Below are 22,407 nucleotides of genomic sequence, written 5' to 3' on the forward strand. Positions count from 1 at the left end.
AGTAACATTGTATTGTAATTACTTACTCTGTAGGTTAGAGAGATTTTGCTCGTCCTATGCTGGTAGACTAAGGTTATGTCTACACTGCGATAGAACAGCTGCGATAGAAAGTTGAACTTACAAATGTAGAATTATGCTTTCAAAAATAAAACAATGTAAAACTTTAGAGCCTACAAGTCCACTCAGTCCTACTTCTTGGTCAGCCAATTGCTAAGACAAACAAGTTTGTTTGCATTTGCAGGAGATAATGCTGCCCACTTCTTGTTTACAATGTCACCTGAAAGTGAAAACAGACGTTCACATGACACTGTTGTAGCCAGCATTGCAAGATATTTACGTGTCAGATGCGCTAAAGATTCATATGTCCCTTCATGCTTCAACCACCATTCCAGAGGACATGCATGCATGCCGTGAAAGTGTTCTTAAAATGAACAACATGTGGTGGGTCATCATCTGAGACTGCTATAACATGAAATACATGGCAGAATGCGGGTTAAACAGAGCAAGAGACATACTATTTTCCCCCAAGGAGTTCAGTCAAAATTTAATTAACACATTATTTTTTTAACTAGCGTCATGAGCTTGGAAGCATGTTCTCTGAAATGGTGGCCAAAGCATGAAGGGGCACGTAAATACCTTGTAATGCCGGCTACAAAAGTGCCATGTGAATTCCTGTTCTCACTTTCAGGTGACATTGTAAATAAGAAGCTGGCAGCGTTATCTCCCATAAACGAACTTGTTTCTCTTAGCAATTGGCTGAATAAGAAGTAGGACTGAGTGGACTTGTAGGCTTTACATTATTGTGTTTTTGAGTGCAGTTATGTAACAAAAAATCTACATTTGTAAGTTGCACTTTCACAATAAAGAGATTGCTACTACAGTACTTGTATGAGGTGAATTGAAAAAGACTATTTCTTTTGTTTAGCATTTTTACAGTGCAAATATATGTAATAAAAAATAATAATATAAAGTGAGCACTGTATACTCAGTATTCTGTGTTGTAACTGAAATCAATATATTTGAAAATGTAGAAAAACATCCAAAAATATTTAATACATTTCAATTGGGATTCTGTTGTTTAACAGTATGATTAAAACTGCGATTAATTGCGATTAATTTTTTTAATCACGATTCATTTTTTTGTTAATCGCCTGAGTTAATTAACAGCACTAACATATCTATATTAGAAAAGTTCTGCTGCACAAGTGGAAGGGCAGCACAGTGCACAGAAAGGTTTTGTGGGCTGGGCTGGAGGGTTCTGTAGATAGCGTGGCTACCCTTGTCATGCCAGCTGAATATTACTGAACTGAACTGAGAAATGTTAAGAAAGATTCTGTGCCACCTGTATTAAATTCTATGGGCTCAATCCTACCCTCAGATGATGTACCCTTTTAATTTATCATTGATTTCAGTAGTAGTTGAACAGTGTTCCTGAGAGAGCCAAAGCTAGCCCCATTCACTTAGAGGATTATAGGATGGGATTTGGAAAGTGAAATCACTTTTACTGTAATCTTAGAGCCAGATGTTTGGCCAAATTGTGGTTAAAGCCCCACTAATGGCAGGATTGAGTCCTGAGCACTGAGTCTGTGTCTGCAGAATTACAGCTGTATAAAATATTTTACGGACCTTTAATCATTTATGGCTAATTCTTTCTGGGTGGTGACTGCTAAAGACTGTGGTGCAAAAACCAATTATAGTGAGAGGGAGAGGAGGCAGTCCCATCTCAAGTCCATACTTCAGAGGAAACAGATTCAATATCCCTTTGCCAAACAGCCACAGATGAATTTTCATAGCCTGGAAGGCCTGTACCAGATGTGAACATTGGCTTTGGGCCAAGCTTTAAATAGGCAGGGTGAAAATACAGCTACCTTACCTCTACCCTACTCAGTGACTTTTCATCAAAGCATTAAGGCCCCTTTCAGTGAATTATTTATGAATGTATTGGACTATGTGCACAAGTACTCTCATATAAGTGAATGAGGTTATCATGCTTAAATGCCTTGTTGAATCAGGACCTAAAGGTATTGCAATTACCATCTTCCTGACTCCCAAATAATATAATGTGCAATAGTCATCTTCCTTATAATATCTGTCAAGTGCCTCTCTGGGATAAATTTCTGCATCGTTAAGAAGGAATAGCTGTGCAGTGTTGTACAGAAAATAAGTTGATGGTCTCAGCCATTTCTACATGGACAAGTGTCAACATTGCAAAATCTACCACCACATTTGGCATCACTGTAGGTGCTCTGAGCAAAGAGACTAAGGACTGTATGGGCATAGGGACTGTCCTAGAGATGGCTTCCCCAGGCCAGGATTGAAGTAGATTACGCTGCTTCTGCCCAGGCTGTAACCTGTTCTGTGAAAAAATGTCTCCATTTTCTAGAGCTCTCATTCATAAGCACTAACACAAGGTTGTTGCGTTTTTTTGGTTTTTTTTAAGAAAAGAAGGAATTGCTTTACTTACCCATGAAACTACAATATTTGGTTTCAAGCCACTGCTAAAGGAGGATCTCTTAGGTTGAGACTTTCATATCTGTTTGGTTTATAAGAGAAATAATTATGTATGTCATTATGGGGCACTGACTTATTGAAATTTCTCAAAATGTCTCTCACCCTAAATGCTTTGTTACTCTCTCTTAATCCTGCTATATAAAATTAATTGAAACTGAATTATTGTGGCACACACATTTATTATAGGTTTTATATGGTCCAACTTTGTATTGGTCAGCGGAAGAATTGGGAGTAGTATTTAATATGGAATGATGGTTGGTTTTATGTTTAGACTTTGGAAAAGTGTAAGTGTTGTTTTCTATTTCTGGAATTTCTTATTAACCACGTTATCGTTGTTCATCACTCGGATTGATTCTAAAACCTTGTGATTGATTAGGCATGGTATAAACATCCCGATCCTACAGTGATCATCATTAATTTTCCCTGTTATCCTTTTCTTTCTGTTTTGTGATTTAGGTCTTGCTGTGGGTCTGGACCCACAGGGCTATGGGAACCCTGACTTCTGCTGGCTTTCTGTTCATGATACCCTTATCTGGAGTTTTGCAGGCCCTATTGTGATCGTTGTGGTCGTAAGTATTGTGGAGTTTGCATCTTGCGCTGACTGTTCTCTGTTACTGTCTTTTTATTTTTGTTTGATCACTATCTATTCATAATCTTATTTAAATGTGAAACTGTTGTATCCAATCTAGAATCCCTTGTGAAAGTAAGTGCAGTTCACATGAGTACTCCCATTGAAATCAATGGACCTACTTGCATGAGAAAGGACTGATTGTATGAGTAAAGGTTACATGGTCAGGCCCATGTTTTCTACTTTTTCCTACCCCCTGATGAGAGTTTCATTTAAACTCATTGTTTAGGGCTGTCTTATCAGATTTGTATTAATGCAAACTCAGTAGCGTAGTATCCCAAGAAGGTTGCTAATGGACATTGGCTCAAAGCTCAGTCAGTTTGGCAATATGAAGAAACCCCTAACAACAAGAGAAAAGCTCTTGGCACTTAAGACTTTTGATGTTAAAAAAATTCCATTGTCAGTGAAACACAAGCTCTGATAAGTTCAGGAAGAAAGATCTACTTTGTGTTATTTACATTTCCCTTTCAGATCAACACGGTCATCTTTATACTAGCAGTGAAAGCATCATGCAGACGAAGACAACGCTCATTTGAAAAAACTGGAGTCATGTAAGTTTGCAGTCAAGGCTCAAAAACTGGTGAGAAGATCCCTGACCAGGAATAATAAAGAGACAGATCATGTCCTCTATAAAGAGAACTGTAGAGGGTGGGGAAAGAAGCAGAATGCTGTACAAACAGGGGCAGTTTGTGCTGGGCAGCAGAGGCTGAACCAGTGTGCCATCCTTTCTCCCCAACCCCACTCCTGGGCTCTGTAGAAACCCCTCCATGGACTAGGGGCTCTGCATCTTTGGTGGGGATATAGCAAGGCATGGAAGGGAAAGACATGAGGCCCAGAGAGTTCTCCCTTTCTTCCTCATGCACCATCAGATTTATAGGTGTGCCTCCAGGAGTGCTCTTTCCTGCTGCTGTTTTGGCAAAGGTCTTTTGAGGCAACATGTCCATCCCAATCCACAGAAGGATATGTTCTTCTCACCGCCATTTGAGATGGTCTGAGTCAGAAATTCCACATGCTGAAACTTGCTGAGTTTCCTGGCTCTGTGATAGACTGTTTCCATTTAAGTCATGTTTTACCCAAAGCTTATAATTTACCTGTGAACTATAATGTGATTAGCTAGTGGTTAGACAGCCCCGTTTTTCAAATTAATAAACTATATGAGATTTCCCAAGGCATCCACTAGCTGTTCCTTGAACACATGGACTGGTGGGCAGTTTTAGAAATAGTAAGAAAAAAAGTGATTTCTTTAAAAGTTATCGTTTGCTTTGTTTTGTTTTTTAATCTCCTTAAGTGAAGAGTGTCTAATTGCCATATAATGGAAGGTCATATTTGTCCCAGAATCTATATTCTATAAAAACAAGCCTTTAACAATAGAACTATCTCCATAGTTTTTTTAAATGTAAGTGAAAATAGTATTTCTAAACAAATAAATACTTCCTGGAATATCTGCAATCCAAACCTTGCAACATTGTGCTCAGATAGGAGAACCTGAAAGTGAAACTGACAAACAGAAATAAAGCAGACTTTACTGATTTTATTGTCCATGGGGAAGAAATTCAAGAAGTAAACAAACAGCAGAGTGTCAAGGAAAGTGGACTTCTAACATGTTTGTTTGAATGGTCTATGGTCTGAGTAGCTTGAGAGTAGTTCTCGGAATCAGGAGCTACTGAATTCTTTCTGTTCAAACATTCATAAAGGGCCTGCCCAGTCACTAGGATATCCCGACGCTTATCTCCCAGTTCTATTCCTGACTCAGCCATGGCCGTGGGCAACTCATTTAACATTTCCCCAGCTGCTAATAATACTGCCTTGAGGTATGTGGCCTCTGAACATCCTCGCTTATGAGATGTGCTAGTTTTGGCACTGAACCATGGGAAACTTTTGGAAAGTAATGCCAACTGGAGCATCGCAGCACCAAACTTCAGAGCTGAGATTGTGTAAGAGCCGTGCAGCTCCAGCCTCAATCCCTCCTTTCTGCAGCAAATTGTGGATCTAGGAACTATCTCTCTGTGCCAGGAGAGAGAATTATTACTTGGTGCTTATTGACCACTTTATTTGTCAAAGTGCTTCACAGACATTAACTAATTAACTCCAGTAACCCAGTGAGGTACATCAGCTGGCATTATTAGCCCAATTTTACAGATAGGGAAACTGAGGCACCACAAGATTAAATGACTTGTGCAAGATCACAGTGAGTCATTGACAGAGCCAGAATTAAGGTTCTGGCATTTCTGTCACCTAGACCCATAAACAGTTCACTGGGCCATGCTGCTGCTCCAAGCCAGGATCTGTGCCCTGTATAGTGAATGTGCATTCTAAGAGCAAAGTGCATTAAAAATTATAGCTGGCGTATGGGGGGTTAGATTGTATTATTTTATTATTTTTCTGCCTTAATGCAATTAACTTTGTGTATTTACTTTAGCTCCGGGCTGCGAACTGCTTTCCTCCTCCTGCTGCTGATCAGTGCCACATGGTTACTGGGGTTGATGGCAGTGAATAGTGATGTCATGACATTCCATTATCTCTTTGCCATCTTCAGCTGCTTACAAGTAAGTTATATAACATTAAGTTACTGTACCTCTTCAGATCTAGAACATGCTGCATATTGAACAGCCATCTCCCTGCAGTGCTGCTCCATTAACAGGGAAAATCCATTAAATCCAGTATCAAGCCAGAGCAGCTACCTTTTAAAACTGATTTTCCAAATGAAGAAGATGGAAGGTCCTAGGTGCAGTTTCCAGCCCCTTTATCGCAAAGGGCAGAATTATCACACCCTTCAATAAATGGAGCTTTCTATTCTCTCAGTGGTTCCAGATGTACTGCTAGTGGAATTCATGGTGGGCAATTTCACCACTAATAAAAGGAAACGGTTTACCTCAGACACAACCTTCTGCCTGAGACTGTCAAATAAACTCTAGTTATGGTCTCTTCTGCGTTAACACTGGCGTTCTTGCTAGCAGTAGCAAGAAGTTGTGGTTTTCCACGCCATGTGGACAGCTTACAATTGAATTTACTGTAGGAAAGACAAATGGAGAAGATGACTTTCATTTATGTTAGAGAAGCTGTTAAGAGGTTGAAGGTCCTAGCACACACCCCAGCTGATCAATAGGGGCCTGGTGAGGAGATAGTAATGGGATTCAGAATCCAGTCACTATTTGAATTTGGTCCAGGATGGTAGTGACCAAAAGTCGATTGCGTCTTGTTGGCCTGTGTGAAATGAATGAATGGACAGGTATCCACAGTACAAAAACCATCATCAGAAATGGGGTACCCTGGTTGTCAGGCTCAGTAAAGGGGTCGTGGTCCCTGCTTTCCTCTCAAGGTGGTTCCTTCAGCTCAGGGTGGAGGCACATTTGTGGGCCAGCCTGGGGGATGCTGACAGTGCCATTGCCTGTGTTACAGCTGGTCTGTGTGGAAATAAATCCAGTTACTGGAGATGTAAATCCTTTCACAAACCTGGACAAAAATTCTAAAGTAAAATGATGTTAAATACAACATAAGTTCAGAGGGAAGAAAATAAGAGACTTACCTTGCCTGGAGAGTCAAGTGCTACATAATGTTTCACATCATTGCTTTCTTTGAACTTTTTTTTTTTTAAAGATATATTTTATGTGAATTTCATTAATGAGTAATCCCAATGAGCTAATGTCAGATACGACTAATTTGATTGAATGCTTAGAGAGAGCACGCCTTAAGCTTAATATTAGTCTACCTCAGTTGATTTGTCTGAAATCATGAAACACAGGCATCTTGGGACATTGGTGCTGCTGTAATTTCATGAATGATGAGTTCAAAGCAGTACACCTGCAACCTAAATAAATAACAAATTTGGCAGCTGCACCGAATAAACCCAAAACAAACACACACATGCTACAAAAGCAGCCCATAGATTACAGTGTTCCTGCCAGGAGTATGAATAATCTGCAAAGAGGCTGAATGTAGGAGTAACTGCTGGCTCAGAGGAACATAACACCTGTTAGCACATGGTCTCAACCCCACCCTTAACACTCCTCCGCAGCTCCTGTTTTAGAGGGTTTGCAGAGCGCTCTCTCTCTCTCTAAAAGAAAAGGAGTACTTGTGGCACCTTAGAGACTAACCAATTTATTTGAGCATGAGCCTTCGTGAGCTACAGCTCACTTCTCATGCTCAAATAAATTGGTTAGTCTCTAAGGTGCCACAAGTACTCCTTTTCTTTTTGCGAATACAGACTAACACGGCTGTTCCTCTGAAACCTCTCTCTCTCTCTCTCCAGTGTTTTTAAGGGCATCTAGCACAGAAGTGGTCCACTTCTGCTATTCCCAAGGCTTCCACTGCTGTCTATGATATTTTGATGAGTTCCAATGTACCTTTCAGGATTTGGACCCATACCCAGTGTACAAACTCAAAAATATTAATGTTGGTACAACACAAAAGCACCCTGCAATATCCTGAACCATTCGACCTGAACTCTCTTGTGCACATTTGAATAGAATGTTTCCCTCCCAAACTACAAGGGTGCTAACAACCATCCTCTGAGATGCATCGTGGACTTCTCAGAGGAAAATTGTGTTTGTGTTTTCCCAGTCTTTTTGTGGTAATACAAGTAGCTGGTGGAAAAGCATGAATCCCTGAGGGATTGACCATTATCAGTTCACTAAGGACAGTAAGTGTTTAATGCTGTTGTGGTCAGTCATTGCCATTAAAAGCATGTACCGTACGCTGGAATTAAAAGCTGGTTTGAAAAAGGCCGTTCACTAATTTCCAGTTGTATTTTTAATCCAGTAGTAATAAATCATGCATTTATCTTAGATTATTTTTCTCTCTATGTCTAATAATCCAGGGGCTCTTCATTTTCTTCTTCCACTGCGTTTTTAATAAAGAAGTCAGGAAGCACTTGAAGAATACTTTAACTGGAAAGAAACCCCTTCCAGATGACTCTACTACAACAAGAGCTACATTACTAACTGTAAGAGGTCGACTTGGAAAAACGTTTTCTTGTTTATAGTTGTCAGCCACCCACACATATAATTTTAACTAACTTGTCCATAACAAAATTAATTCTTTCTCCCTGTTTTGAGTGATTCACTGAAAGCCTTTTCATTTTAAAACAGAAATGAAAACTTTTGGGAAAAGGAAATTATTTTCTTCAAGTAAAATGGAGCATCATGAAGCTATTAGCTATTTGCACAAGACTTTGCAAATACTAGTGGCATGGCTTTTTACTAAGGACTTCTTTTTTTATTCCCACAAAGTTGAAAGTAAAGGCAGTGTCTGTTAACTGTGGTTGTGCACCTTATTCTAAACTGATTATTTATCAGCAGTTTTCTGCCCAGTTTGTAAAATGTTAACTTGTATAAGTGGTGGTTGAAAGCTGTTAAGTAGAATAGCTAGCTGCCACTGAAATTATATTGCAATATTTTCAAGTAAGTAAAAGCAATTCCTTGTTTATAAAAAGATTCTTGTTTACAGTTTCCCCCATAAGGTAATATGTAAAGAATTGTTCTGGGTAATTATTGCTTGGCACTTTTCATGTTCCTACTTATAAGACCGTTACTTAGTTCCCTGGGAGGTAGCTTTTATTATCTTCATTATAGAAGGTGAGAAACTGCGGCAGGGAGATTAAATATCTGATTCTCAAAAGTGTTGAGCAGTCACAGTTGCCCACAGAGAGGGTTAATGGAAAACTTTACCTCTGCCACTAGACCCCCTTCCATGTGGAGTCCCAACAAGAATCAATTCTCTCTCCTGCCCCACTCGACATTTATATGCAGCCATTAGGTGAACTAGTGAGATGACATGGACTCAATATACAGATGACACGCAGCTCCGCTTATCCTTCACTACCTATGATCCTACCACTAGCATCAAGATGGCCAGTGCTTGGACGAGTTCAGCTCATAGATAAAGAACAGCAGGTTCTTTAAACAGAATTGCAGTAACACAGAGGTGATGCTGATGGGCAAAAGAAAGCATTCTGAGTAGTTTGCAGCCACAATACAGCCTCCTTTGGTTGAAAGTACACACCCACAATTGGTCAATTCAGTCCATAGTTTAGGGGTATTCTTGGATTCCATGCTGATATTAAGCTCTCCCATAAAAGCACCTGCTAGTAATGCTTTCTACCATCTCCAGTTGGCTAGGAGACTTAGTCCCAGCTTGGCAGATGAAGACCTGGCCTCATTTATTCATGCCTTTGTCACCTCTCGGCTGGACTAAAGTAACATGTTATACCTGGGCAGAAAGCTTCAGCACCTAGGAAATTCCAACTAGGATAGAACATTGCAGTGCAACACAGGCTACTGCGAACACACCATACCTGTCCTCTGCTTCCTACACTGACTTCTCATCGAATATCAAGTAAAGTTTAAGCTCATGGTCCGTATCACCAACGTGCTCATTGGCTTGGGCCCACAATGTTTAGATGATCACCTGAATCTCTAGGATAAGGACTGTGGTCAACTACTCTCTTCCTCAGCCACAAGAAAATTCTACAGTCAGGGTAAAGCTTTCTGAGCTTTCTCAGGGGCTGGTCTGTGACTGAGACAAACTCCCACAAATGCTAAGGGTCATCACAACCGTTACTACCTTCCCTTTCAAAAGCCAGGTGCACTTCTTAAATCTGCCTCCTCTGATAAACACCAAGCAGCATATACATAAATAACCAACCTGCCCTACTAAACCAAACCACTCCACTGAACGCAGAATTCTCCTGCTGGGGAGAGGATGAGAAAGAGATTGAATCACACATGACAGATGTTAGTCACGTTGCTTAATGCACTGCTGGAAGGTGCTCAGATACTGCGGTAATGAGCGCGTATAAGGACTTATAAAAAGAGAAAAGAAAGTCAATGGGAGCTGAGTTTGTGATGCACTCCTGAAAATCAGATGCTGTGTGACTTGTCAGTGGCCAGGGAAGAATCCTGTGTCAGAGCTGGGATTACATCTCTGGAGTGTCTCATTCCCAGTCCTGTGCTCAGGCCACTCAAACGGTGATGCTCGGGAGCTGAGAGACATTGTTTGCAGTGGGGGGACGCAGTTCCTACTCAAAATGTGCAGTCTGGGGGTTTATGTACTTAGACGTTCCTCTGCTGTGTAGCATTCTGGGGGCAGCTGAAGGAGAGATGTTTGTTTATTGGTTATCATTCACTACTACTACTTTTTTCCTCAGCGATCTCTGAACTGTAACAACACATATATAGAGGAGCCAAATATGTATCGCACAAATATTGGTGAATCCACAGTCTCCCTAGAAAGCACCATCAGGTCAGCCAAGAGCCACAATAGCTACCTTGCTTACATTCTCAGGTAATTGGGTGGTGGGTGCATGGCTTTCAGGCCTTTATTTTTCCCTTCTCATTGCTTTTGTGAGAAAAAAACTAACCAAAACCAACTAATGTTTTACTTCAAATGCTACTAGTGAGATGAGAAACCTGTCCTGTTCCTTAGCAATTCTCTTTATGCAGTTGCTATCTTTTCATCTTCCTTTATGTATTTCTCATTTGCATGCAACTTTAGTGGGCAATTCAAACTATAATTAAAATGAAATACTAGAAGTATTTTTGCTATTAGTCCTGTACAGCTTGGACACAAATCAGATGTCAAGAATTATAACATTCATAAACCAGTCGGAGAACACTTCAATCTCTCTGGTCACGCAATCACAGACATGAAGGTTGCTATCTTAAAACAAAAAAACTTCAAATCCAGACTCCAGCGAGAAACTGCTGAATTGGAATTCATTTGCAAATTGGATACTATTAATTTAGGCTTAAATAGAGACTGGGAGTGGCTAAGTCATTATGCAAGGTAGCCTGTTTCCTCTTGTTTTTTCCTACCCGCCCCCCCCCCCCCGGATTTTCTGGTTTAACTTGGATTTAAACTTGGAGAGTGGTCAGTTTAGATGAGCTATTACCAGCAGGAGAGTGAGTTTGTGTGTGTATGGGGGTGGGGGGGATGTGAGAAAACCTGGATTTATGCAGGAAATAGCCCGACTTGATTATGTAAAGAGTTGTCACTTTGGATGGGCTAGCACCAGCAGGAGAGTGAATTTGTGTGGGGGGGTGGAGGGTGAGAAAACCTGGATTTGTGCTGGAAATGGCCCACCTGATGATCACTTTAGATAAGCTATTACCAGCAGGACAGTGGGGTGGGAGGAGGTATTGTTTCATGATCTCTGTGTGTATATAAAGTCTGCTGCAGTTTCCACGGTATACATCTGATGAAGTGAGCTGTAACTCACGAAAGCTCATGCTCAAATAAATTGGTTAGTCTCTAAGGTGCCACAAGTACTCCTTTTCTTTTTGTTAAAATGTTAAATTTGACAGTGCATAATGGAGATTTAGGGTGGTCTCTGTATTTCTGTCTTGTCACTAAGACTAGCATGTTGACCAAAAATGTTGCTTCCCCATTTTTTAGGGATGAGGCTGCTCAGAAGCTCAGTGGGTCCTCAAGCCAAGCAAGGGCTGGTCAGACAGAAGCAGATTCCTCCATTTTTCATAGGAATCCATCAAAATCCAATGGTAAGAGCTTTTTGGAGAATTGCTTAGAACCACGTGTGCATTTCTTCCTCCTCAGCTTAATAAAGATACTTTCTTCAAAAAGATCCTATAATTAATGTAGTAACCTTTCCATCTTACTGTGTTTCACTCTCAATTTAAATAGCTGTACTGGCATGACAAGATATAAAGGTGTTGCCATAGTTATTGAGTATCTTTATCTGGGACATGGTTTCATAGTAGAAATATCATGTGTCTATTTTGTATTAGGATCTATTTCTGATTTGATGGCAGGTTACCACAAATTGTGTGATGGTTTGTGCATTCTCTTTCCTTTCTCACAAAGTTATGCACAGTTTTTCTTCCTTGCTTTTCAGATGGAAATTTCTTACTGGTTGAAAGTTTGAGGAAGTGGCTTCCTTTTACTACTTTGTATTTTTTTCCAGTAAAGTAGGAAGTGTGTCTCAGTTTCATATTGTTTATATTTTGGATCTGGACAAATATATTGTTGCAGTTTAGCGTTGTAAGCATGCTTTTCAGTTTTCTGTTTCTATGTCTTCTTGGTGCTTTATGTTGGAGGGTGTATGTGTTGCTTTGACCAAGATGGCACCAGATGACTATTTTGCACATTGAATAGCAGCGAGAATTGTGCTCTCCAGCCACTGTGTGTACATAGCAATTATCCAACAAATGAACTTCAGTCACTCTCTTCTTCTCACACGTTTAAACACATTTAAACTTTAGCAACAGTTACAGGAGCAACAATAGTGGACACTAAACCATATAAATTGTTAAAGTATCCTATCCAGTTAGCTGTACTGTGCAATTTTGTTTCACTTGATTTCCTCAGCTGAAGACTGCTGCACTAATAATCTAATCTCATCTGACTGGCTGGGCTGTGTAGGCATAAGCATTCTAAAGTGCCCATCACCACAGCATCTGGGAGCCTACAGTGGTTTTCTTTCACTCCATTCATTTGGCATGTAGATTTCCACAACTGCCTTTCAGGTTCTAATCCCTATGTTTTTTGCCTCCTCCACTTGCACAGAACATGATTCTGATTCTGACAGCGAGTTGTCTCTTGATGAACATAGCAGCTCTTACGCTTCCTCCCATTCATCAGAGAGTGAGGAAGATGGGATTGAAACAGAGAAAAAATGGAACACAGCCACTTCCAAAAACAATGAACGCGGCCCAATCCACAGCACTCCTAAAGGTAAAGCAGCTGCTCATGCTGTAGGAATAGATTTCTTTCCCGTATTATAAAATTAATTGAATAGTGGATGCATGGAATTGACCAGGATAGTGTACAGCTAAAGCTGTTTTGAATCCCTGTTTTCTTATTGGTGGTGGTATCTAAGGGATCCTTGTTTCCTCAAGCTCAGAGGATTTGTCCCCTGTGGTGAATGAATGCAAGAACAAAGGAAACTTGAGCAAGTGTGCACCAGCTACTTAGCGTACCAATGCAGCATAGCTGTTAGCATTGCAGAGGGACCCTGCAGGCTGTTTCTCTCCACAAATGTCACTGGAAATAGCACTACACAGCTATCTAAATATCAGCAGAGGGAGGCAGGAAGAGGAGGCAATAAAAGAGCGTGGCAATTTGAGAAAAAAAGGAACACCTGCAACATTCCTCCCCCCCCCCCCCCAATACAATAGAATAATGGAGATTTCCTGGGGTCAGGGGAGGGCATGGAACTGAAAGGTTTGAAATTAACACTTGGTATCAGTCACGTGAACATTCTGTGCACCGTGTCCCTCTGTGACTCTTTGAAGATACAGAGAGACTTATATGGTCAGACAAAACTCAGTGGGTTTTGGCTCTCTGGTGTTCATTCACTTTCCCTTGCTTCATCCCATACAGGTTTTCAGTTTCCTTTTGATTTTTACATTCAAACAAACCCAGAGTAAAATTCAACCAAAATTGCTACCATTTTCCCACAAATATAAACTGATGTGATTGAAACTCAGCCCAGCCTTGGAGCAAGTTTTGGGTTAGAGAGTGTTTTCTACAAATCCATTCATTATTGTAGCAACTAGGGTTATGGCTGAATTGACAATGATGGCTTTAAATTCAGCTCTTTATAATAATACCTTGACAATGGTAGGTGCTTCCATCACAGCGTTTGTTCAGCATTGTGCATTTTCAGTTTAGCGAGCTATCCCAACGTTTGCTTTTATTAGCCTCAGGCATACAGGGCAACTTCTGAGTTCCTAGGAAACATGCTGCTGTAAGGCTGCACGAGATATCTCCTTTTTCTTATCAAAGGAATGCACAATTATAAGATTCCTTTATGGAAAGGTTAATCTTCTGGAAAGAACATTATAGAGCCATTCCAGTTTAAGGACCAGATTGTGCTCCACTGCTGGACAATGAGGGAGGGTGCAAGGGGATGTGCTCCCACCCCCTATGCACTGCTGGCCAGCAGTGCAGCCCTATTGCTGTTCCTGTGCTCCCTCAAGCATAGGGGTTGCTCCCTCCATTTAAGTCTAAGGGTGCAAGACATCTCAAAGGGCAGAGAGGAGAAGGCAGGGCCACGCTCCAACATACACGTGTATCAGCCAGTAGAGCTAGTCAGGCACATAAGGGATGAAGAGTATGCTGCTGCTGCTGCTCCCACTCTGTGACAGGTTGCTCCAGGAATAATTCTGCCTTGGGGAAACAGAATTCCTCTCTGAGCTCCACCTGGGGCAATGTACCAGCACACTGCCACCAACTAGGACAGTATTTAACTGGCAGGATAGAGCCCTCCAGGAAAAGGCTGGCCTAGCTAATCTTTAGAAATGGTCTGCTGCAAATGACTGTTCCACTGAAACTGTTGCAGAGAATAGGACTAGTTGAGCAGGACTGGAGGAAAGAACCTCACCTTTTGCTGAAGGGTGGTTTTCGAGCCAATGTGTTTTTTTGCATTGCAGTTGATTCTATATCCAATCATGTGAAACCCTATTGGCCCACAGAGTGCGTAACAACAAGCGATGGGGAGGATCCAGGTGGGAAGCAGAAACTGAAAGTGGAGACAAAGGTTAATGTAGAGCTTCATAGGGAAAATCACGTGAACCACAGCAATGAAGCACCTCGAGAAAATGAGAATGAAGGGCAACAGAAAGAGAATAAACCTATACAACAGCAGAATAACCAGCACCCGGAACAGAGGAAAGGTAAGTCAGCCAACCCAGTGCATTAGAAAGAAACAAATGAGAGATTAAGTGAAAAGTTTTGTAGATTCTGTGACGGTAACTCAGAGATCCCAGCTGAAGGCCTCTATTGCCACGTTAGAAAAGTGGGGAATTTGCCAAGTTCCCGTTCATTCTCTTCAGCCTAATGACTTCTCTAGCAATCTGCAACAAACTTGGCCAGAGGCAGGCATGGGCAGGGTTGGCCATCAGCACCATTCATGTTCTTGCAGAATATGATTGCTCTGTAGGGGCATAATACCCTTCAAATTGGCTTCAGTCTGTGTAACCAGAGAGGTCTGTGGAGGGGCAATAACTGTAGGGACTGTTTTTGGATGGGTCTAACCTTTTTATTTTAACATGGAATAATGGTGGCAAACTTGAAACAATCTGCCTAATAAAAGGTAAATGTTGCTTTTGCATTTGTTCGATTAAATAAAATTACCAACATAATTAAAACCCCTGATCCTCCTTTCTTTCTATTCCAGGCATCTTAAAAAATAAAGTCACCTACCCTCCCCCTCTGATGGATAAGAATATGAAGAATCGACTACGGGAAAAGTTATCGGATTATAATCAAACCACTATCTCATCCAGGACTGCTTCCTTAGGGACAAATGATGGGGTTCGTTCACCCTCTGACACTGGGGTGACAATAAAAAATCCACGGAGAGAACAGTCTCGAGATCAGCTGAATGGAATGGCCATGAATGTTCATGTGGGAACAGTGAATGCTGAGACCTCAGATTCTGAGTAAGTGCCAGTTTGAGACTGTCTTCCCACAATCACTGGCTTCTGACTTCCGCTCCTTTCTCTTCCCTGCCCCGGGTTCACTTCCACACGAGACTGCACCATCTCATTTTTTAGTTTTCTAGGCTACTCGATTAAAGACTTGGGACAATGACTGTGATAACCTCTTAATTATACAGCGCCCCATGCCCAAAGGCTTCTTAACATCTCACTAAATAGACAAAACATGTCTTAAGAACATATTACAACTAAACACATACTCTAGACTAAAGCAACCCTCTCTTTGCCCTCAGCCACAGACATGAAAAAACACCTCTCAAGCAGCTTCAAATTAAAAAGGACAGGAGGGCTAGGGCAGTAGGGGGTGGCAGGAAGGGGTCAGGGGCTGGGGCTGTAGGCAGTCAGTGAGCTTGGAGGACTGGTGGCAGAGAGGAAGTGGTCAGAGGGCTGGGGCATTAGTGGTGAAGGAAGAGGCGGTGTTGTGGAGCTGGAGCTGTGGGGGACCAGGGGGCTGGGAGGGCCAGTGGGGGGAAGGAAAGGGAGGGTTAAGGGAGGTGGGAGGTCTGGTGAGGTAGTGGAAGGAAGGGAGGGGTTGGGGAGCTGGTGCTGTGGATGAAAAAGGAGTTGGTAGGGCTGGGGGGCAGTGAGAAGGAGAGAAAGGGGGATTCCACTAAGCAGGGTCTCTTGAGTGTGGGGAATGGGAAATGAGGAGGCACGGGAAGGGACGTGAGATGCTATGGAGCAGATGCTTTGGTCACCCAGGACAGGAACATCAGGGAGTCAGGAATGGCTAGGAGCAGTGAGAGAGAGGAGAAGGTGCATGCTGAGCAGATGCTCTAGGGAGCAGGGAGGGCAGTGTTGAAGACCAAGGCTATAGGGAGTCTAGTGCAGACAAAGTAGAAAGTCGGTGGCAGGAGCCCCGGGGAGTTGGGGGCACCAGTAGGCAGAGTACGACAGGAACTCCAGGAAGATAGGGAGGGATGGTCCCTGTGGGAGAGAGGGTAATGGGGGTGCTGGGAGTGTGGAGGGCTGCATGCAGTGGGAGGAAGGGGAGGGTAAATTTAGGGGGTAGGAGCTTTGGAGACCTAGGAAAGTCTGTGGCCACCAGCACAGGGGCAGATGCCAAAGAGTGAATGCTCTGGGGAGTCGAGAGTGAGGAGATCTTGGGTAGTGGGAGCATGGTGGGGGAGTTCTAAGTATCAGGATGCCAGAAAGGCTGAGAGCAGTGGGAGAACGTTAAGGAGCAGTGTCAGGGTGCAGGAGCCCTGAGGAACTGGGTCTCAGGAGGGCTGGGAGCAGTGTGAGGGAAAGGAGCAGATAGTTTGGGTCAAGGGCATGAGGAGCTTGGCATGGCTAGGGCGGGGGAACAGTGCTGGGGGAAGATGAGTAGAGTTGTTAGGGAAGTCCAGGGAGCTGGAGAGAAAAGTGACATACAATACTACAGTCCCTAAAAATATCACAGATGTGATTAACAGAAGTAAATCTGTTGGGTTGAAATTGGTGCATATATTTGCCATTATGAACTAAAGCTAGATTTTAATCCCAAGTACAGCACAGACTTTCCTAAAACAGGTATTCATGGAATGATTGTTTCATTAGTAATCATGTCTAGTAACATGTCCAAAGTTCAGATTATGAAAATGACATACCTATACATTCCTTCTTTAGCCAAACTTTACTTTACATGTTCAGTTTTCCTTTAAGTACCACAATAATAACAATAAATATCCTAATTCTTTTCATAAGGAAATCGCTAACACAGCCTTAACCATGACATCGTGACCAGCTCCACCAGCTCCAGTATGCACACTCTAAACTGGTACACAGACTTCTCTAAGCTCCATCTGAAAAGTTACCCTCTGATCTTTGGAAGTTGGCTATGGGAATGTTCCCCAATTAGCCAACAAGCCTAAGTATTACTCACTAATAGGAGCTAGTTGCTGCTATCAGTAGAATTATTCACTCATAGGGAATATCTGGCCAGCCTACAATGCTAAAGAATTTATATATATACTGTTACTTCTTTGTACCGTTTATGTATAAACTATGGCATGAGTCTGTTTGAAATGCAAAGTTTCTAACACCATGTAGGATTTCAGTAGTTTATGAAATGCACGCCTCCTCCTAGACATTACCAATTACATGCATTGTACAGGCCTTCCTCTCATAATGCATTTCTATCTGCATCTCCTGTAAATAACTTTCTTCTGCCTTATTTTGTCCTTTGTAACAAGAGCGGCCTCTGCCTTGCAAGCACTTGGTGAAGCATGGTAATTTACTAAAATGGAATAGGTAGTTTCACTTGGAATTGTTTGCCTGTCTCTATTTAACCCTAAGCCTGCATGGTTACTTCTTCTCATGAACAGAGGCAGTAATGAAACTTCAATTTGAACCATCAGGAAATACTGATGACTTTTCCACCTGGGGACTACTTGCTGTGATGTCACTTCCTTGGTACCTTGGATTTCACAGGAGATGCTGCATATCGAGGATGAGGATGGTACTGCTTCCTATGGCAGACTTCTGACTGCTCATACATGAAAAATAGTGCCCAAGACATGCATGATAAGGCTACATTGTGGTACGTTCAATGGCTGTGTGAATATGTAACTGTGCCAAAATGCATGGAGATGTAACAGAGACTCATTACAATGGATGAATGATTATAAGAAGCGTTGACTGAGTCACAGCAATGCTGCAGGAACTGCTAATGTGTGCAGCCCATAATGACTTACACAAGGAGAACAAATTGTCTTTACTCCAGTGGACCTACAATAAGTCAAATTATCAGCCTTAAGAAAAGCACTCAAAGATGCCTCTTCCTGAGGTCTTGTTCTGTTACAGTGTGAACCATTCAGCTTCATGAACTCTAGAGAGAAGAATATCACACCAAGTGCCCTTCCTTATCTATGCCAGCATCTTTACTAGCCTTTGATGGACACAGTGTCTTAAAAAAATGTCCTTTATATATATAAATATATAAATATAAAAAAATTGTAGATAATTTTATATATTTTGTATGGTGACTCTAAAGAAGGAAAAGTTCCTTTGTATATTTTACATTTATACTGATATTCTTCATTTGATGCTAGGAAATCAATGGGAAGAGCTCTTGATTATTTTTTATATTAAAAATTGCACAGTTGTACTTGAATTTGGCATTTGATAATGTAACTCGTGTTTGCATCAAAGCCACCCTAAAAATGCAGTGCAGTTTTTAAAATACTACAGTGAAATGGTTGAGTCTAAATTTATAAATATAATTTATAGGTTTCTGTTTCCAGATTATGGAATATTTTAAGGATGCAGTGCGTATTTTTGATAACCTCTACTAACAAACACCAACAAAAATGTTCATTTGTTTTGAAGGTGTATTGGCCTCTTCTCCCATATTTTTTTATTTGGTGTTTACATTAAAAAGAACAGAAATTGAATTTCCCAGCTAAAAGACATCGTATCTTCAGCTAGTTAAAGATTTCAAAACAGTTCTTGGAGAAAAATCAATTCTGGTTTACAATATTTCCCTTTTAAAATAAAGCTTGTGTAATTTACATGCTAGTCACCTTTTGACTTAGCTTTTCATCACATTTTTCCTACTAAGCAACAAACCAGGACACACTTGTGAGGACACACTTGTGCAGCTCCCCATTGCACAAATCGTGTGTGAGGCTTTCTGCTTTGTTTTACTTTTTATTTTTTACTCTAAGTCAGCATTTTGCCAACTGGAGCAGCAACATGAGTCTTTAAGGATATCTGTGTTTCATTTCTTAACTTTTTGGGAAATTCCTGGCTATCTTGTTGTTTTGCAATACAAACACAAGTATTAAATAATTTCATGTTTCATGTGCACTATTCATATTTTCACAAGTGTAAGAAACATGTGTAGTGTCTGCCAACCTCATCTTTTCACAGTGTTTACCAAAAGAAAAAAAAAAAGGTGAAAAATAGTTGTTCACAATAAGTATGTAGGGAAATGTTTCTGTTAACAGTTCCTTTTGGCTTGAATATATGACTCAAAATGAGTCCTTAAAATTCCACTTACAAAAATGATACATTTGTTATATACCTTTTCTTAGTGTTATGTATTTCATACGATAGTAATTTTTCATAGTTACCATTTTGAAAAGTTATTAGCTGTTCCTTTGTATGAATGTGCATGTGAGAAAGAAGAAACAGAAACAATACATCAGGCTGGATAAAATGCAGGAAATTAACCAAAAAAAAAAGCATATACTGTAGTAATATTGGTTTTATTATATCCTTATGCATTTTTAAATCTACTTGAGGCCTTTGGAAAGGGGAAAGGATACTGTCTCTTTAAAAAAAAATTATGCAACATACTGCGTGAAATTTTCTGATTGAAAAGTTTTTTATGTTGAAGTGTCTATCACACTTGACTGTGCTCAGATACCGTGTACAACCTGTGTTAACCATTTTGCATCTGTGTATGTATATTTTGCCCCAGTGAGATGTAGTTAGTTTTTATTTCAATCAGAACTGTTTCAGTAAATGTGTCAGTTGTATTAATGACAGAAAAATTACAACCTATTTTTATGACTTGTTAAAACTTTATGGCAGGTTAGACACTGGAGGTTTTTTAACAGAATATGTATTTATTAATGTGCAGAACACTGGAATTGCAGCACAGATGAAAGGAGAATAAATTAAGATTTTTAATTTGTATTCCTGCTCTTGCTATTTATTTTTCATGGAGCATTGAAGTAGAAATGGGTGAACTTTTGAGTAGCATTTCCTATCGTTTGTAAAGGAGTTGTTTGAAAATGCAGACAGAAGTAATGTTTGTACTGATAACAGTCACTCTCCTGTGAAACAGAATGGTTGAAAAACTTCAAGAATGTTTATCACCAAAGTAGCACTGTTTGCGAGATTTTAAATCTTTGGTTATGCTTCTGAGGAAGGTTGCTGAGCATAGAAATTAGAAAGAGGAAATACCTATTAAGTTAGCTTGTGCATAACCCTGTAGCATCCAGCCTCATTTTGAATATGCCAATGGGCATATCTGCGAGCTGGATGCTACATGTCATATTCTCCCAAGATGTCCTTTCCTGAAACCTGATGCCTTTCTAATGCTGAAATCTATGAATCCATTTCTTATTATGATTAAGTTAATAGGGCTCCGCATAAGCACGGGGCTCTGTCCATGCAGATGAGCTTGCTGAGTCAGGGCCACACATTGCACCAATCTGATTTGATCATGTATGAGCATCTTACCATTTGGTTCAGTTACAACCTCTAGATTGATTCCCCCATGTAGTTATCTGCTGTGGTTCTTCCTTCTAGAACATTCCAAGCAGCAAACCAGTATAAGCTGGTTTTTTGCTTGAAAATTACAAACAGTTATTCTGGATGCCTTCACATGGTTCTGAGATATCAAATATAATATTAGATAATTCTTCACCATGCCTAATGTCCACAGCTCCATTACAATGGGCACTTCAGGCTGCTCGCAGAAGCAGGAAGCCCTGCCTCTGAAGTTCCCACTAGATTTGCTTTGCCCCCATAGTGGCTCAGCCAGTCCTCCCTGCTGCTTTACTGAGGGAAATTCCATACTCTCATTTCAAATCTCTGGTTATTGGGCTCCATGAGATGTCCGGCTAATGCCCAGCCCCGTCCCAGGGCTTTGGGGTGGTTTTCCCTTCGGTACTGTTTCCCCTCCTGAGGCATTGTGGCTGGTGCCCCTGCAGGCTTTGGGGAGAGAGGTAGGCTGAGAAAGCCAAAGGCAAAAGGAAAGGTCTGGTTCTTCTTCGAGTGCTGACCTGTGGGTGCTCCCCCGTGCGTGTAGCCGGAAATTTAAAGTAGCCGTGCCCGGTTGGGCCGCACATGCGCAGATCCCGTCTCGCACTGCCTCAGGCGGTTAACTGATGCTGTGCAGCCAACCCACCCTCCACACTTCCTTCTCTACTGCCATTGGCTCGAGTCAGAGCACCTGGCAGTTACTCTTAATTCCCTCTTCTGTTCCCTTTTTTACCTGTAGTTAGTAGTCCTCATTGAAATACTATCTCCCTTTTCTCTTGCCCTGTCTCAAAAAAAAAAAAGTATTTTCCTCACAGGACCGTAAGTTTCACTTACCCAGCGACTGCAGCAGCTCTCCAGCCATCTCTCTCTCCATACAACTGAGAGACTATGCTCCTTCTGGGGCAGGCCTGCCCCCTCAGGCTCTGAACGCTGCGCTACCTGCCGGCTGTCAATACCGCTCCCAGACGGCCACTCACAGTGCGTCCGGTGTCTCGGGGAGGGACTCATATAACAAAAGTGCCTGCACTGCCATAACCTCAAAGCACACACAAGAAAGGCAGGAGATTTACAGCTGAAGCTTCTCCTCATGGAGAAATCTCTTTGTATGAATTCCTCCTGGCCAGAAATCGCCTACGGCCGCGTCGAACAAAGGTCCCTCTTCAAGCGCAAAGCAGCCCGACCAAGCTGCCAAAAGGGCAGCAAAGAGACGGAGACCACATCCCTGGCCTCGGAGTCATCTAAGAAAAGGCGCTCTGATAGCAGCCAAGCCGGTACCACCGGCTATATCCCCGGCCGATACACCGGGGCCCTCCGGTACCAGAAAGCAGAGAGCTCCTAAACACTCGAGCTCTTCCACAAGCGCTAAGGGGAAAGTTAAACCCCAAGTCTCGGCACCTACAACAGCCAGTAAACCCTCGGTACCAAACATTTCAGCGCTCATGCTGCCACCTACTGTTGGCACTATGAATTTCAGCCAGACACCTGTGAATACAATGCAACCGTGTTCCCCTATCACACTGGTACCGACCCTGGCCTCATCACAGCAACTCCTGCACCACAGAGTCTTATCTGTCTCATCAGTACCTCAGCCCCCCCCCCTCGGTACCAATGTCGCCT

The 22,407-nt window shown here is 41.6% G+C and overlaps 1 protein-coding gene across 4 annotated transcripts in view; it reads left to right on the forward strand.

Moving 5' to 3' along the window:
* CELSR1 (cadherin EGF LAG seven-pass G-type receptor 1) overlaps nucleotides 1-20,217 on the forward strand; it is a 260,863-nt gene extending 240,646 nt beyond the window's left edge. The window contains exons 26-35 of one of the 4 annotated variants that reach the window (XM_048836251.2): nucleotides 2,968-3,080; nucleotides 3,611-3,690; nucleotides 5,559-5,685; nucleotides 7,956-8,081; nucleotides 10,284-10,420; nucleotides 11,531-11,634; nucleotides 12,659-12,826; nucleotides 14,527-14,769; nucleotides 15,273-15,537; nucleotides 17,901-20,217. In XM_048836251.2, coding sequence (XP_048692208.2) covers nucleotides 2,968-3,080; nucleotides 3,611-3,690; nucleotides 5,559-5,685; nucleotides 7,956-8,081; nucleotides 10,284-10,420; nucleotides 11,531-11,634; nucleotides 12,659-12,826; nucleotides 14,527-14,769; nucleotides 15,273-15,537; nucleotides 17,901-17,925 — 1,388 coding nt within the window. In that variant the 3' untranslated portion in view covers nucleotides 17,926-20,217. The remainder of the gene's footprint in view (nucleotides 1-2,967; nucleotides 3,081-3,610; nucleotides 3,691-5,558; nucleotides 5,686-7,955; nucleotides 8,082-10,283; nucleotides 10,421-11,530; nucleotides 11,635-12,658; nucleotides 12,827-14,526; nucleotides 14,770-15,272; nucleotides 15,538-17,900) is intronic. The other 3 variants (XM_075124485.1, XM_075124487.1, XM_075124486.1) reach the window with 3 other exon arrangements.
* The last annotated feature ends 2,190 nt before the right edge of the window (nucleotides 20,218-22,407 follow it).

Source organism: Caretta caretta, chromosome 1 (genome assembly GCF_965140235.1).
Source record: "Caretta caretta isolate rCarCar2 chromosome 1, rCarCar1.hap1, whole genome shotgun sequence".
NCBI classification, from domain to species: Eukaryota; Metazoa; Chordata; order Testudines; family Cheloniidae; genus Caretta; species Caretta caretta.